Consider the following 18,193-nt stretch of genomic DNA (forward strand, 5'->3'; position numbering starts at 1 on the left):
CGGACCTCAAACACCAGAGCAGTACTCAAGAATAGGTCGCACCAGCGTCCTCTATGCGGTCTCCTTTACAGATGAACCACACTTCCCTGAAATTCTCCCAATACACTGAAGTCAACCATTCTCCTTCGCTACAACAGTACTCATATGCTCTTCGCAAAAACTGACCTACCCTCCTGGCAAAATACCAGATACTTTTTTGATTACTTAATGAATGCGTGAAGCAACTCCTCGTTCAACTGACAGTCAAAGTCAGTGATTATCGTCGGACACAGTATCCTTATAACCAATTTAAAATTAATGCGTTAATGCTTAAGATAAGCAGAACCAGTCACGGTTTTTCGACTTCTAACTTCAGCTTCTAGGTATTCTAGTCGTTTGGCAAATTTCAAAATCCAAAGAATTATTCTAAGTAAAAAATGATTTTTTTCATCGTATCTTGATACATGTTGTGGAAATCCTGACAACTAGATACGCGTCACACTATTATTATGTGCTACCACTTAGAGCAGTTATAGTATCATTTGCTAATAATTGGTAACAATCTGTGCTGATAGTGAATAAACGGAACAGCCTGTATTTCTGATTTCATATTTCTGAAGGCTGTTTGTTGTATTTGGCGTATCTGTGGATTATAACATAGATGCAACTAAGAAATACTTTCTTGCCGACGGTACATTAAAGATATATAAGAAAACTTATTTTTATACGACGTATTATAGTATTACGTCGCTAAAAGGAAATGTCGGTGTACAAAAACGTTTGCTACACAAGACTAAAGTGATATGCAATCCAGTAAAATTCTGAGTTAAATCGTTGCTGTAGTAAACCAGCTGCAGTTAAGTGTAGCTCGTCGGATCACCAGGGCACAAAATGAACTGACGTAACGTGACAGTACAATCTCTGAGGGCAATTCACGAACTGAAGGCAATGTTTTAAAACTAAACTATTTACTGGGAAATTACTACTGCAGACAACATTATTTAAGTAATGAATTTTCAGTGTGCAGCGGAGTGTGGGCTGTTTTAACACTCTCTGTTAGATTAAAACTGCATGCAGAACTATGACTCGAACTTGACACCTCCGCCGAGGATCGGAAATTCGTTCTGGAAACGTCCTCTAGATTCATCAGCAATATCCTTTCTTCCAGCAATGCTACGAGGGTTGTTCAGAAAGTAAGGAACGATCTGTCGCGAAATGGAAACCACAGTGAAAATCAAAACTGTTTTCTTTGTACATTTAACTATACATTCCAGTTACTTCTCTACATCGTGACAAATAAAAACACCTACAGCCGTCTTTATGATATTATTTTATTTTGTCGCTACCAGTTTCAACGCTGCAGTGCGTCATCTTCAGGCTGTTTTTGATGCGGTGGAGGTTGATATGATCCCCATACATTACACATCAGTTGCCAGCATTACTGCATACGCAGGTAATGTGTCAGCACCCCAACAGTCAACTGCCAACTGACTCTGGGTTATGCAGAGTCTGTGACTGATCATGGAACATATCCAGTCATAGTTTCCTTCGTTATCAGCTGGCGTCCTACCAAGTATGTTTGCTACGCTTACTCTACAGTAGCTCCCATAGTGGGCAGCTATCACGTAAATTAGACTGTGGCATTTCTCCTCTGTTTTTGAACTTTTTATACTGTGCATCTTTTACATAATATTTGAAACATCCTTGGTTGTTAAGTCTACGACAAAACTTGTAATGATTATATATTTTTATTTATGGAGTTCGCTGAATGTAGTCATGTCTCACAACCATTGGCTAATAGTGGCGTTTGCTGGAGGTGGTTCGTGGAGCTTTCGCTGTTAAACCACTAGCGACTGTGCCTTGTTCAGCAGCGTCCTTCACGCCTCTACGGAACGGCTTGCTCCATGCCACCGTCTCCTGCTCTCACCAAGGGTATATGAGCCACGGATTTTATTATTTCTTTCTTATGATTGTATTCAAGTCCTCTGATCTCTAAGAAAGTTCATTACTATTTTTGACACAGTAAAATCACCTGATGATGATCCTGTAAGACACGAAAACCACTCACCAAACTAAATATATAACGTACATGCTATCAAGGCTGCTTTTATTGAAATAATTTTACTCTAGTTTCATCGAATGCTGTTTTTTCAACGAGAATTGTTAAAAAAATCTAACTAACATAAGGATCTCAGGAAGCAACAACTAATAATAAAACTAAGGCTAACGGCCATGCATATCTTATGGAAGTATAAATTAAAAAGACATTTTGTAAGTATGTTCTGGACATTTTGTCAGAGTATAGATTCGATGTTTGCTCATGAAGGGAAAGCGTGCTACATTGAGCAATGTCCTCTCCCTTTGTTAAAACTTCAAAGGAAGCAGACACAGATAGCTGACATCTCTCCTTAACAACTACAGCAGTATCCAAAGTAGGAATAGCATTCACATTTTTGATAGGTGTTACAAGGAGCATCCCATTCCTTACTTTGAACATTGAGGAACACAACTGTGCTGGCATAAGCTGTCGCCAGCACACCGGTCAGCAATGATGTAACGTGAAGATCGATAGTAGGCGATGGATCAAGCGCGCCTATCACAAGACCGGCCAGGGACACACCGACAAGCAACACGCCGCCAACGCCCTCTCAATAGCAAGTATTTAGGCCGCCACTGCTGACCGGAGGAGCTCACTATCTCACTCAGGCTATGACAGTACATCGCGACCAGATTTGTGTTGATAGTGGGCCTAGTACTTTACAAATAGCGAGGCTGAAGTCTGTACTAGCAAGATTACCGATATTGTCTGCAAGAGCACTACTACGGATGAGTTTCTACCAGAACACATGGACTCTATTAAAGTTAAGTAGCAGCAGTCCGTTCATGTAAATAAAGAACTGTGTTAATCCACGTGGACATTTGAGTTGTAAAAAGCGGATACCAGCTACCCATAACAACATCCTCTCCCTTGCTTCCTTGGTACAACAACAATACCGCAAACTCTGGAAAAATAATCCCCTATTAAGTCCTGATTAACCGAGTTTTTTATGTCTGTAAAGAGACCAATGATTGATTTCATTGAGGTTAAAATACTTTTCTGAAATGCTTGGAGGTTTACTCTTCTTTGTACAATAATAACCAAATGGCCTTCCAAAACCTTCTTCAAATATTGTTTTAAGATTGAGGCTGTATCAGCTGTTCAGGGAAATCGCCTCATATTTGATGTACCTTTTATTTGGTTCGTAACATTTATTAGATCAGTAAAATAACCTCTTCTGTATCTTCAGCACGTATCTCACGGCTTGTGCAGAGTAGTGTGACAGTAACTGTGCAGCTATCCTCACACTTTGGTGTGCACACTGAGGTGAACAAGAAACGCAATTCCCAAAGAGTGCCCTTATGATGTCCAAAATATCTTGTATTAATTTCATTGTCATGGTCGAGATATCTGGCAAATCGAGTCCTTCGACTAGTATGTGATATCTTGGCAATAGCAATAACTGATACATTACAGAAGACCCGTAGATATGCATCATATAAGGAATACATTTGTTTATAGCTCAAGCTAGTGTCTTACTTTCGAATGTTACACTCCCATGTCGCATGCAACGTATACAATGGGTATCCCAACTCTGTCCAGTTCTTTTGTTAATTTTTTTCTGAGTGCTCACTAGTGCTTGAGACGCCGAAGTTGTGATATACTGGTTGCTTCCCTACCGCAAATAAGCTGCTGGCCGATGTTAATTCATGAGCACTAACAGAACCTCTTTGAATGGTTGAAACACTTTTCCTCCAGCTCTCATTAAGCCGCCTCGTCCGTGTCTGGAATATCAAACGGCAGAATAACAGATACCTCGGCCCCCTCAGATAATCGCATGTTTTGGGAGAAACCAAAGCAGATTACTAAAACTGACTTTTCAGTCAATCTTGCGGCAAACTAGGGGCCCGTTCAACCGGTAAATCATACTACAGAGCAGACGTGGCCCTCAGAACACTTGTACGTGGGTGAGTCAAATGAAAACCTTAAATATGTAATAACAAATCGAAATTTCGCGCCGTTATCCTGTAAGTTGGTAAGCGTGTTACAAACAGCGTGCAGAATGGCCTGTAGGTGGCAGCATAGAGCAGATGCACACATACCGTCGCAGTATCAGTACAAAGATGGCCGCCCCACTAGTGAATTGAACCAGGGAAGAACAGCGTTCTGTTATTCGGATTTTTCGTGGTGAAGGTGTGAAACATATTGAAATTCATCAACAAATGAAGGTCCAGTACGGTGATGCATGTTTGTCACGGCAGCAAGTCTACGAATGGAGTAGGACGTTCGCAAATGGTGTGACTTCAGTGGAAGATGCTCCTCGTTCAGGTCAGGCAGAACTTGTTGTGACTCTACAGAACATTGCAGCAGTTGAAACCATAGAGAAGGAAACCGGCGAGTGACACTGACTGAACTTGCCTCATGTTTACAGATTAAACATGAGTCAGCACACCACATTGTGCATGATGTGCTCCAGTTTCACAAAGTGTCTGCAAGATGGGTGCCACGGCATCTGACCCCTGAAATGAGAGAACGACGTGTTGATGCTTGTGAAGAACTTGTTCGGCGCTTTGAACGAGAAGGTGATGGCTTCCTTCCAAGAATTGTTACTGGGGACGAAACCTGAGTTCACTTCCACCAACTGGAAACGAAGAGAGCGAGCAAGGAATGGCGCCATTCCTCATCACCGAAACCAAAGAAGTGTCAAACAGAACTATCAGCAGGGAAGGTTCTGCTGAATCTCTTTTGGGACGAAAACAGCGTCATTTTGAAGAATTACATGCCTATAGGGACCACTGTCACCAGTGCATCATACACAGATCTCCTAAAAAATCATCTGCGGCCTGCAATCAAATCAAAGTGACGTGGATTGTTGTCAGCAGGTGTCCTTTTGCAACATGAAAATGCAATGCCCCACACTGCCCGTACAACAGTTGCAACAACCACAGACCTGCATTTTGAGCGTATTCCTCATCCACGATACTCACCAGACCTTGCCCCAAGTGACTTACACATTTTTGGACCATTCAAAGACGCAATGGGAGGAAAGAAGTTCTGTTCTGATGAAGAGGTACACCACGCGGTGCATGAATGGTTGCGTGGACTACCAAAAGAATTTTTTTCTAAAGGAGTTTATGCACTCTGTAAGCGCTGGTCAGACTGGGGGAGTGGAACTACTGTCATTTCCGAGACAAAGTTAAAATTTTGTGTAGGTCTATGTGTACATATGTCAGTATTTGTTGCGCATGTGCATTTCATCTGTTGTATATTATTAAAGTGATATTCACCTAGAGGTGATAATTATAAATAAGCGTGGGGGATATTATGTTGAAAAGTGATACAGCTTTGTACCACTTCTGCACAATAAATAATATTTTAAAAATATTTAAGGTTTTCATTTGACTCACCCTCGTAGTTCACTTGGGTGGTCCTACAAGAAATTGTCAACTTGCTGCAGAGGAAATCGCGGATAGGACTCATATCTCTTACCTACTGGCTGAGTTCATTAGTAGAGGCCGAGCATATTTTCGGAAATATTGTTTGAAGTAACGCCACAGCTTCTTATTAACTTCTGTAAACTATCTAAAGTGGAACAGTACTTTTCTTTCACTCCCAGCTCGTGAGGGAGCAGGGCACGCTGTTGGGAGAAACATTGCACAGTCTCGAAGTGGCAAGAAAGAATCCTAACTGGGAAACTTTGGGAGGGAGTTTTCAGTCCCAGCGTTCGCCTTATGAGCAACGGAAACCTTCCGAAAAGATTGGTCAGACTGGGGGAGTGGAACTACTGTCATTTCCGGGACAAAGTTAAAATTTTGTGTAGGTCTATGCGTACATATGTCAGTATTTGTTGCGCATGTGCATTTCATCTGTTGTATATTATTAAAATGATATTCACCTAGAGGTGATAATTATAAATAACGGTAACATACACAACAGTGAGAGACGTTAAGGCTGGCTGTGTCACTTTCTGCTACTTTGAGCAGCCGGAATCTATTGTTAACGCTGCTATTACACAGCACTTCCAGCGTTACTAATATTAGAATACCTGTTGTTTTACAGTTGACCACTCGTTGTTTTACAATATACCAGAGCTAAAAGGTACAAGTCGTTACGATTAGGACGCAAAATGTACAGAACGACAACACCACGGGTCACTGCTTAGCGTAATGAAGAATTGAAATCTGTGGCATTCCTATCTTCCCCGTGGCGTCAGAGGACACTGACCATTTCCAGAGTCGCCTGCCAGTTACACTTCTACCTTTTATCTTGAACACAGCTAATACACAAAAATAACAGTGAGTTTAGGGCATCTCATTGTTGAGTCTGTTGTGACAGCCTGCAGAGGAGAGCAAAAGAATTGCTTTTACTTATTGATTCCCCACGAAGATTCATTTACTCTTGAACAAGATATTTTACAAAAGCATGGAATATCGTAACAGAATTCTGAACAACTTTATAAAAATGTCACGACTTCATCAGTTGAGGACTGACTTTTATATTCCTTTCAGTGAGATAAATTTTCATAAATGCATTTTTCTAATCTTCCTAAATATGGTGTGTGATATTATGAATGATAACACACACTACACTCTCAGACTTAATGTTACACCAGTTCAGGGTAAAACCTTAAGCTGTCGACGATTACCTACATAGTTTTCGTCAGGAGCAACTGACTGTCAAAATTGCTGTTGTGGTGGCCTTATATATCCCAAGGACGGCCTCTCATTGGTCAGTAATTACGTCATGCTGTAGCAGATGGTGCCAACATTTGCGCTGGTAGCACCACCGCTCCAGCCGTAGCTATATAAGGCCACCACGGCAGCAGTTCCGACAGTCAATTGCACTCCTATTTTGGCTGGGATGTGAAGTAATTAAGACCCCGAATTTTCTTTGTTACTGAGGAGAAAACCTCCCTAAAAACCTCAGTAATGTTAAATCGTTTACTGTATATTCTTTATTATTCGTCACGCTCATTTTGATTTTTTATATGCTGCAGTATATTTTACTCTTGTAAACTCCTTAGCAATTGTGCAATTCTGGATATACTGTTTGTATGGCACTAGAGACAGCGCGTGGAGGATATGGGTATTTGTATCTTGGAAAGTTTAGATGTATTAGTGGCTACTTGAGGAGTTCTGTTGTTTTCGTTTCTGTAGCAATTCTTGATAGTCCATAGTTTTTTCGAAGATTGGATTAGAGTTTTCCCAATTTTGACCTCAAAAGTTTCCAAAAGTTGCTGTGATGTGTATTGAATCTTTATATGATCAGTAGATGAAGTTTAGAGGTGTTTAGACAAGATTTTTTACGATCGATAGATGTGTTGGTCTACCATTTTTTGCAGTATTTCATGATCTTTGCAAAATATGTAGCACTGTGTTCTGGGCCAGTAGCTGTGCATATAGATGTTTATGATTTTTGAATGGGTTGCTATTGATGATATGTCCAGTGTAATTATGCAATTAGAGCATCTAGTTGCTGATCCTCCAGCAGGGTAATACTTATACCTTCCGAAAATGATGAAATGAAGAGAGTAGCCCATATGCTTACACATCAACATATATGTAAATTGAATTTTTAAAAATAAAGAATATTATATTATTATTATTACATCCTGTGCAATGTGACATCTAAATTTAACATGAAAATTTTAATTTACCGAGAAAATTGGAATTTCCCACCAACAGGGGGAGGAGAGGGATTGCGGTGAGGAGGTGGGCTGGGGATTTTCCAGGGAGAGGGGTGGGTTTGCTCAAGGGTGGGGGATGGAAAGGGGAAATTAAATAGTCAATTTAATTAACTAGTGAATTAATTTGATATCAATTTAATATGAAGTAGACCCAGAACTTTCTTTGTCCTCCTACTCTAGCGCAGGTTCAAGTAGTGCTACTTCTGTGTCAGTGAAAAAATAAAGGGTCGAAGTATGTAAGAGTAACACGGATTTGTATCCCTACTGAAATACGTAGAAAGTACAGAAGGCCTTTATCCAAAAAGGAATTGTCAAATAGTTGATGATAATGTTGATTTTTAAGAAAGTATGTGCTATGAAAATCACACTTCAACAAAACTGAAGTAAAGAGAGTTTTTTAAATTCCATTCTTTCGCTTACAACTAGCCTATGTATGTGTGTATGTTCCTCTGAGATGTGTGTCAGAAAAGAGGTAAAACATTCCATCCCAGACAAATTTAGACACAGACTTCTTTACTTCATTTCTAGAACTAGAGTTCCATTTTCAAGCGATTGACTATTTTAAATAGGCTACATGTCACTCTACTGTAATGGTGTCACTATTATTAGATTGTCAAATAATCATAGAAACCTTGTTTTGGAGCAAAAATACGTAATCATTTACACGAAAAATAAGTAACGGCAAACAGTTTTCAATATATGATCAATGAAAGCACCTTCACTCATGCAGTAGTTTAGTCATTTTCTCTGTATTTTGGTTTGCGTTGTAGTTTAGTTTGTATGGTGGGCTTTTTCTCTAGTTTATGTCGCTTTCATGATGTATGGATTATTTTAACACTTCTTTTGGCGCAAGTTGTATTTCTGCCAGTTGACTCTACTATTCATGTTGGTGAAGACAAAACTTGACAGTTTTATTGTTATTTCAGGCATCAGAGTACTCCTCGACTATGTGCCCAACCATACTAGCGATGAGCACGAATGGTTTATCGCTTCCAGCGACCCTACGCACGAAAACTTCACGAGGTATAAGGACTACTACGTATGGGTGAACGGGACTGCAGATTCGCTGCCAAATAACTGGGTGAGTTGTACTCGTATGTTCAGAACAGAGATTAATAGCTGGTGTGTATACGTAATAACACAGCTATACCTACAAAAGATCTCATGCAAGAAGTTATAATACGGGATGATTCAAAAAAATTTATCCGATTTCAACAGTTCTATTAATTATAATGAACATCGATGTTCGGGTCTAACGTGTAAATTACTGTAATCTAGCTCAGACACAGATTTAGCCACAGGTATCACTTTTTAATCGACGAGTTTCAAGACAAACAGTTTCAGCTCTTCGGGAGAACTATACAGAGAAATTCACAGCTTAAAAAATGTTTACTACACTACCTGAGAATTGCTAACGAACAGAGACATGGTTGGACAGGAATAATAACTAGCAATAATAGACGATATGGAACACATTACATACGTAATTGAAGCGAAACGGTATATTTATAGCGAAAAATAGTACGTGTATCATCACAAGGGAAAGCAGGATAACAGGCATAAATAACGTTCATATTTGACACTGATTAGATTCCCAATACAAAGGTCGATATCGGACTTTCACTAAGGAATATGTGCTCATCCGGCACGAATGCAAATTTTGCACCTGTTATTCATGCTGGGTACCAAATTATTGAGGGTTTCTCGGAAAATATTGTTCCACTTCTCTCTCAGCGCGATTTTCAGTTCTTACACGGTTCTAGGGGGGGTGGGGGGGGGGGGGCTTGGTTGAGAAACACGTCTGCCAAGAGCATCCCAGGCATCCACTATAGGGTTTAGGTTCGGGGAGTACGTAGTCCATTCCATACGTTCAATATCTTCCTTTTCCACTGTGTTCGACTCCTGTGTGGGCGGGCATTGTCGTCCATAAACAGAAAATGGGGATCTTGCGCACTCCTAAACACACGGACTTGATCTACAATAACTCCCTGAAAATACCGCTGTGCTGTAACAGTGCCTAGCGCAAATATAGGCAGCGTGTTTCACCATTGTGCATAATTCCTCCCCATACCATAACGCCTATGTCATGCAGTAGACGTCATGAAGATTCTGTGGTGTGTAACGTGTTGCCCTCTCCCTCCACTTTAACTGGTGGCCGGAATCTCTTGCGACAGTGAAGTGGGAATCGTTGGAGAACATCACTTTGGACCAATGTTGCTATCCTAACCAACATGCTCCTTGCACCAAGGAACTCTTTCTCGACAATGACGTATTGATACATTTAAGGCTTCCGAGCACGAAGACCACGCTCATTTAATCGAAATGAATTGGTTCTGGCAGAGAGACGCGTACCGGTAGCGGTTGCAAGGTCTGCAGCGATCTATTTAGCAGTGTGATTGCTGTTCCTTTTCGCTGCTGGGGCTACGTATCGACCCTCTTTCAGTGTGATGGTCCCTCTACGACCACCAGCATGTTTGGCATAGCGTTTCCGCCTTCAGCGTTTTTAATCTAGATGACACTTTTGGACACACCCATTCCTGTGGCCACAGTAGTGACACTATGACTCCCTTCAAGCCGCCCACCTACTCGTCAGTGATCGTGTAGACTCAAATGATATCAGAGTGAAATTTTCACTCTGCAGTGGTGTGTGCGCTGATATGAAACTTCCTGGTAGATTAAAACTGTGTGCCGGACCGAAACTCGAACTCAGGACCTTTGCCTTTCGCGGGAAAGTGTTCTACCGACTGAGCTACCCAGGCCCGACTCACGACCGCCCTCTCAGCTTTACTCAAGGCGAGTTAGAAAGGAATTTTTTTCACATTTTCGGATTTTTATCTCATTATAAAATTAGCAATTTTCCGAATCAGATGATACACATATCACTTATAAACTCACATTGGAAATATTTTATTTTCTAAATATAATCTACACTGGTTGAAAATGTTCAAATTTTTACTTGCATTACTTCAAGATCTGATAAAGTCGGTAATTTTTTATTAGAAGGCTGTGAATCGCTGTGTTATAAAGGTCATGTCCAGAAGAGGATGGGCACTAGGTTAAAGAAATTGAAACAAAATTTGAGAAACTGTTTCATGGTAATACCATAAGGGGCAGGCTGACAGACAAAATGATTCATGAACTACAGCAGTAGTATGGGATGGCCATTAAAAATAATACTGAGGAATTGATGAAAATGAAGCAGGCAGTATGGACTACCTTCTTCCACAGACTGTCAACTGGTGAAAAATCAGTACACCACCTTTGTCCTCTTGCACCTGATTCATGGTGCAATAGCCGCAAAGCCCAGTACTCGAACAGTTTACACAGCCATAAACATTCCATCCCAGCAGCAGTCATGACTATTTACAATTTTACAGAGACCTAGAAAATCCTGAATTACTGACGAAGTGTGTGCACGGTCAGACTCAAAACCCCAATGAGTCATTCAATAATCTTATATGGGCTCTCTTACCAAAAAATGTTTTGTTGGAATGAAGACACTAAAATAGGATGTCAGTGATGTTGTTATTGCTTGTAATGATGGCAACATTGGTAGGGTTAAAGTGCTGCGGCATATGGGAGTTAATCCTGGAGCAAACTGCATCAGATAACTTGAACGGATGGACAAGATTCGCACTGATAAAGCAGAGTATGCACCACAGTTGGCCACTAAGGAGTCCAGAAAGAAGAAAAGAAGAAAATACTTGGAAAAAGATAAAGAGGATGATATACAGTATGGAGCAGGGTGCTTCTGAGTGACTAAAAATAAAAAAAAATTAAGCATTTATTAAATGCGTTACAGTGTTTTGAAACTTTGGGAACCATTCCTGAAAATATATATTTTCAGTTACATTTTTTCCCTAAATCTCGGAAACCACTCCCAGTAGAATATTCAAATGTTAAGGGAGTAATAACATACATATCCTGAGTCTACTGAACTAAAAGAACAACATAATGTCATTTATAATTAAAATTATTTAGGATAACATACAATTTTAATCATGTAGTTAAAAAAATTATTTCCGAAAGCAGTGGCCGAAATGCAATAATTGTAGTTCAGTAGGCTTAGAACACACAGTTTAATATCCTATAAAAGTTTCATGTCAACGGCTAAAGTGGTTCCTGAAATACAGGGAAGCCAAGTTACTAAATTTAACATTGTTGTGATAGGGCGTTCCTACTCCACTTAACGCTGTGAGGAAGGGTTGTGAGACCTGTCTGGGTAGCTCTTCTGTTTACTGTGTTAGCTTTCTCACTAATCATTTCTGTTCCTGGCCAGCTTACCTACAGTTACCACTCCACTCTGCGGCGCAGCTCTTCTAACCGTTGCGTGTGAAGCAGTACGAAACAACTCTGCCCATAATTCACATTACTATTGCGTCTAGATCTCACCATATTAATTCGCAAGTGGTGGCTAAAGATACTACAAAAGCCATTCTCTGGTTCAGTACCAGACAACAGGTTGCAAAATGGTTCAAATGGATCCGAGCACTATGGGACTTAACTTCTGAGGTCATCATTCCCCTAGAACTTAGAACTACTTAAACCTAACTAACCTAAGGACATCACACACATCCATGCCCAAGGCAGGATTCGAACCTGCGACCGTAGCGGTCGCGCAGTTCCAGACTGTAGCGCATAGAACCGCTCGGTCATTCCGGCCGGCCAACAGGTTGCATCTGTGTCGAAGTTTGAGGTAGTTGGGATCAGGGCCTATATATGAAGTCTGCCAGAGACGGCACCCCATTCATCAAGATGCTGAAATCTGAAGTATGCCTGAGGTGAGGAGATGCCTCGCTGAAGAATAACTGTCAGCTTTCTGCCACCTACAAGGAAGATTCGGGTCTAAACCAATGAGGGTGGACCTCCTTAACCAAAGCACGGTTTCCCACTCCCACTGCTAAATTATTTATGTTACCCAGTAGTAGCTGTTTCTCACATTTCGTTACACATTTTGTTTGAGCTCGTTGGTGAGTTCTTACACTCTTCAAAGGAGTCCTAAATTTTACTGTTCCCCATTCCACAGGCCCTGTAGTCCCGACACAGGCTGGAGATATAATCTGTACTGTGACACTAACATGTCCAGCTAACAGTGGGGCTTACCACAAAGCACGGCCCGGCCTGCAATTCTCCCTAGCAGCTGTCCAGCTGCCTTCTGGTGAATTCTGTTGGGTCTGTTCTCACCAGCCGGTTCATGACCCAAGGCGCATCCGCTCGCTTACAGTTAAGAACAACTTTCTTTCATAGAGGCTTCATATTTAAGTCAACATGCAATTCACTATAGGGAATTGTAATCTACGTTAGTAAAGTACTGGCAATCACTGGTGCTGATCCATATTTCATTTCCAAGTGGCAATTAATTATTCCAGTGTGATTTGCCTTTTAGCTGTTTGCATGGAGAACAGCGGGATATTTAAAATCTCGAGCAGCGTGCGTGTGCTTTTGGTTAGGTGGCTTTTGTAAATCAATTTCAAGTACAGTAATTTCCAGCCTTGACGGACTGCAAGTGTCTTGCATCAAATTGTTTGTCCCGAATTCTCCTACTTCACTGTGATGTGTTGTAAGCATTTATCGTATACACATTGTATACAAACGATTTTGTAGACAACGTCTTTAGCTGAAACTGCATAGTAGATTGTAACTGTATATTGAACAGCGATGCAAACACGGAACCTTGCCTGCTCGCATGCAGTGTTCTTATTGGCTGTACTATTCGGCAAAGACTCACGTTTTCTGATGTAAACTTATCTTCTTTGTTTCATGTCACTTTATAATGATTTACAACGATGTTTTAATGTATAATAAAAATTGACAGATAGACCTGGGAGGCTGACGTGAACAGACAGAGGGAGGGAGAACTGGAAACAGGGGGGGGGGGGGGGGGTCAGGAAGATTTATGTACAGTATATGCGTCACACGCATTTGCGAGCAAAGCCGTTAGCAAAACGCTAGCAGGTAGCTGAAATAAAATTCAGACACCAACTCAGTGGTTCAAATGACTCTGAGCACTATGGGACTTAATATCTGAGGTCATCAGTCCTTTTGAACTACTTAAACCTAACTAAAGACATCACACACATACCTGCCCGAGGCAGGATAAGAACCTGCGACCGCAGCGGTCGCGCAGTTCCAGACTGAAGCGCCGACACACCAACTGAAACTATGCACTGTATGCGCTACAACTCCTACTTCATAGAAGGATTTCCAACTGAGTAATGAGTGTGTGTGTGTGTGTGTGTGTGTGTGTGTTTGAAGGAGAGAAGAGACAAAGGTATAGGCAGACAGACAGACAAAATAGTGGCACAAAGAGATATGTACGAAACTTTGCAGGCATAAATTTAATGTAAAAATGACTGCGTGTAAATGGGCAGCGCGTTGCTTCAAAGCGCCGAGAAGGAAAAGAGGAAACGAAATGAAACTTCACTGATTGGAACGGAATGTGATGTTATTTCAGTGATTTCAAAACTGAGTCAAGTTTATTAGGTACTTAGCAGTATAGATCCAGTTTCTGTATCACGTTTCACCCACTGTGACCTGGAAACACACACTGATTTCGTGGGAAAAGGTAGTATAAGAACGGGTCATCTGTTGTTCCTGTGAAGGTGAGTCGGAAAGAGCGTTGTCCACGAGTAGGAAAGTCCCCGATCGGCACATTAATTTCGTAAGATACAGAGTTTCGAAACGGCACACAAATCGCAGCTGATTAAAACATTCTTTATGGAAATGTATCGAGTTATTTGAAATTGCTCTCAGTCGTTTTCAGAGGGCCGCTGTTGTTAGACACTTATTGCGAAATACTAGAAGGTTTGAAGATTCACAGCGGTTGGCCCAAACACTCCTAGTTGATCATGACACTGAATACAAGCAATAAGTCTACATAGACGACTATACCCCATATCGTTTAGTTATACAGACGACGTCCACTCACTGATATTCGTAAGTACACTGCCTCACAAAAAATGTGAAGCATCCAGATGATGTTACGGCAATATAACTGTGTACTCGTACACACACTGGCGGGTATGTAAATGATTACAATTGCAATTCTCTGTGACAGATAGAACAGCCACCAGAGTCCACTAAAAGGGTATAAAAGGAAAGTGAACTGCCTGTGTACTTGTGTGAGACAGTCAAAACGTGACATAGTTTCATAGGGGACCTTATTGTGGGCCTCCGTATGGCCAGATTTGCGGGGCATTCAGATGTGGGAGTGGTCCAATGTTGCACTACATGGCAATGTGATGGCAGGAATACTCGTCGTTAAAGTACCGGCTCACCATGTTTGACCAATACAAGACGGGATCGCCGTATTGTGGACCAAGCGTATTATAACCCTGTGACATCTGCACACGCCATCCAGCAAAAACTAATTAACTCCCTGCAACATTCTGAGTCATTCCGAACCATTGGTCATGGACTAGAAGCAGTGGAGAAGGAATTACTGTTCCATGGCTAGGCTGCCGTTAACACTACGATACCAACGGGTAAGGATGGAGTGGTGCACTGCTGATGTATGGTGTCGCATTGTATTCAGCGATGAATCGTGGTTTTGTACCACCACACATGACCATCATCGGCGAACATGGCAACGATCCCGGGAGAAATCCTGTTCCGGTGTTACTACTCACATCATGGTTTGTGGGTCTTTGGGGAAGATTTCAAGTCACTACTGGTAGTGATTGAGGGAACGCACATCTTGAGTCCTCATGTGACAGTATCATGGTGCCATTTTTCAACAGGACAACACTCGTTCATACATGGCATTTGTCTGTCTACTGTCTGCATGATGTTGAAGTGCTCTCATGGCCAGTAAGATCCGCATCGGTCCCTGATGAAACATCTTTGGAACCAGCTCGGACAGGAAAATCGTCCATGCACCAGTATTCAGGATATTGCAGACAAGTTAAAACACTTGTGGGCGACCTTGTCTCAGGAGAGGCCACAGTGGTTTCATGACACCCTTTACATCGAAATATGGCATCCAGAGAGGATGCAACGTGATACTGCTAACTGGACTAATACTGCTGAGTTCCTTATAAATTTGCCTCGATTTCGTAATGACTGAAATAACACCACATTCCATCCCAACCAATGAAATTTCATTCCATTTCCTCCTCCCCTTCTCGTCGTTTCTCATTGTTTTGAGGTAACATCCTGCCCATTTACATGACCGACTTATTTACACTTATCTTTAGACACGTGTAAATTTTTACATGTGGAGTTTCATATGAAACTCTTTGTGCTACATATCAGTCTGTCTGTCTGACTGCCTATTTCTTCCTCTTTCTCTCTCTCTGCTACAAACACACACACACACACACACACACACACACACACAAACACACACACAAATATTATAGTATTACACAATCGTAAATTCTTCTATGAAGTAGAAGAGTTTTAAAGCATGTATGTTTTCAGTTTGTGTTTGAGTATATTTATTTTATTTTTGTTGTTTCATTTCATCGTTAGATAACTGGATTCGATCTTCTCAGATCTTGCAATCCTTGATGACCGTAGTAACAGATGGTGTGAAACAGATCCATTAGTGCAGGTGTGGATAATGCAGCTCATCACTGTGTCGGTGTTCTCCACACCTACAGAGATGGATCTCCCCCACTCTAGAGATTCCTGCGACCAATAAGGAATGTAAGATCTGAAGATGATCTCTTAGAAGATCAAGACCAGTCATCTAAAAATAAAAATAAAGAACTTAAATGTGATAAAGATTGTGCATACTGAAATTATTTATTCATTTACATACTGGCCATTTCTCCACAGCTTCGTCTCCGTATGTCTTGAGCACTGTTCCGTCACATTTATGTTACCACCTGTCAGAAGCCTGAATACCACCTTTTGCAGCACGGATGCGCAGGAATAGAGTCAACGAGGTTCTAGAAAGTGGCTACAGGGATGTGGAGCTATGCTGGCTACATTGCTGTGGCCAGCTGCACTAGATTTCTTGGCGGGGAAACCATGGTGCTAACAGTACAATAAAGGTGGACCCATAGATAGATTGGCTTTAAATCTGGAGAGTTTGGTGGCCAGAAGAGTGTGGTAAAATCATACTGGTGCTCTTCAAACCATGCATGTACACTGTGAGCTGTGTGACAGGTTGCATTTCCTTCTGGTAGGCCCTATTGCGCCAAGGAAAAACAAACTGCATGTAGGGTGGTAGTGGTCCCCAAGGATAGATGCATGTTTGTGTTGATCCAGAATGACTAGAGCACGCACTCCGACCTGGACTCTTCTGATGACTGTTGTAGTGTGCATACGTTCAGAAGTTTCACGTCACACACGTTAATGGTCATCTGTCAGATGGAGCATAAAACTTGATTCTCCTGAAAAGGCACCTGTCATCACTTACTGATCGTCCAGTTGCGGTGCTGGTGTGTAAATTCCAGCCTTTGTTGCTGATGAACAGCGGTCAGCATGGGTGTATGGAAAAGGCACCTGCTGTGGAGATCCATATGCAGCAACATTCACTGAAGAGTCGTCCCCTTGGTCCATCTGGGCAGTAAGTTGCTCAACAGTTGAACTTCTGTTATCCCATACACACTTCAACAGCTGTCATTTTAAGCCCACGGTGCACCACACATGCCTCAGTGCCTGCTTTTGCTGGTGCCATTTTGCCAAGCACAGTCTACTTTTGCTATCATGGCACACAGAGAGTTTACATTTCGGCAGTACTTCAAACACTGGCCCGAAAGACAATGACAATGTCCTTTAGGACATCAGATAAATCGTTCTGTTTCTGCACTATGAGAACGACTGCACATCCCCGCAACACACTTTATATACACTGCACTGCCCATGCTGCTATCTGCATCTGTGCATAGTTACTGCATGCTGACATCAGATATAAGTGGTGGTCACATCAGTGAGACCTGATCGTATATTGAATACACCTTCTCTCCTCCTCCCAGTCTCTTTGTCCATTTTCTTCAGCCCCTCTCTCTGACCATATCTTCCTCCCCCTCCCATTGACCATATTCTTCACCCCTTCTCTCTTACCATCTCTGTCTCCCCTCTTCTTTTTTCACCTGCCCTTTACACCTCTACTCCCACCTCCTTTATCCATCCCAACCTGTCGCCAGTTATGCTCACTGGTACATGTAGCTTGTGCAATACAGTTCAATAAGACACATCAATAATACTCCCACGACTAGTGTGGCATGCGGTACAGGCTATGTTTTGGTGGGTGGAAAACGTTTTTTATTTGCTAACATGTAGGCTGCCCTGCAAAGCAGGTTAATGTGGCACAACGATACAGTTCCCACACAACGTGCCTGTCTTACAGCGCAAAATATACACCTGTGGCTGGGAAAACAACACTCTGTCGACATTTCTGCCCCTTTTGGAGGTAGGGTGTTATAAAGCCTGCAGTGCTGATACTTGGGAGGTTGCTGTTTCTATGCCAAATTTGGCTGAAATCGATCTAGGTGTTTCGGAGGGTATCCAAGACATAATCACATGTGTTCTCTTTTACA

General features: G+C 41.6%; 1 protein-coding gene across 1 annotated transcript in view; it reads left to right on the plus strand.

Annotated features, from left to right (window-relative positions):
- LOC126465925 (uncharacterized) overlaps positions 1-18,193 on the plus strand; it is a 405,052-nt gene that overhangs the window by 358,769 nt on the left and 28,090 nt on the right. Inside the window, exon 22 of the mRNA XM_050096347.1 lies at positions 8,630-8,784. Within this exon, the coding sequence (XP_049952304.1) occupies positions 8,630-8,784 (155 nt within the window). The remainder of the gene's footprint in view (positions 1-8,629; positions 8,785-18,193) is intronic.

This window comes from Schistocerca serialis, chromosome 1 (assembly GCF_023864345.2).
Source record: "Schistocerca serialis cubense isolate TAMUIC-IGC-003099 chromosome 1, iqSchSeri2.2, whole genome shotgun sequence".
Taxonomy (NCBI): domain Eukaryota; kingdom Metazoa; phylum Arthropoda; class Insecta; order Orthoptera; family Acrididae; genus Schistocerca; species Schistocerca serialis.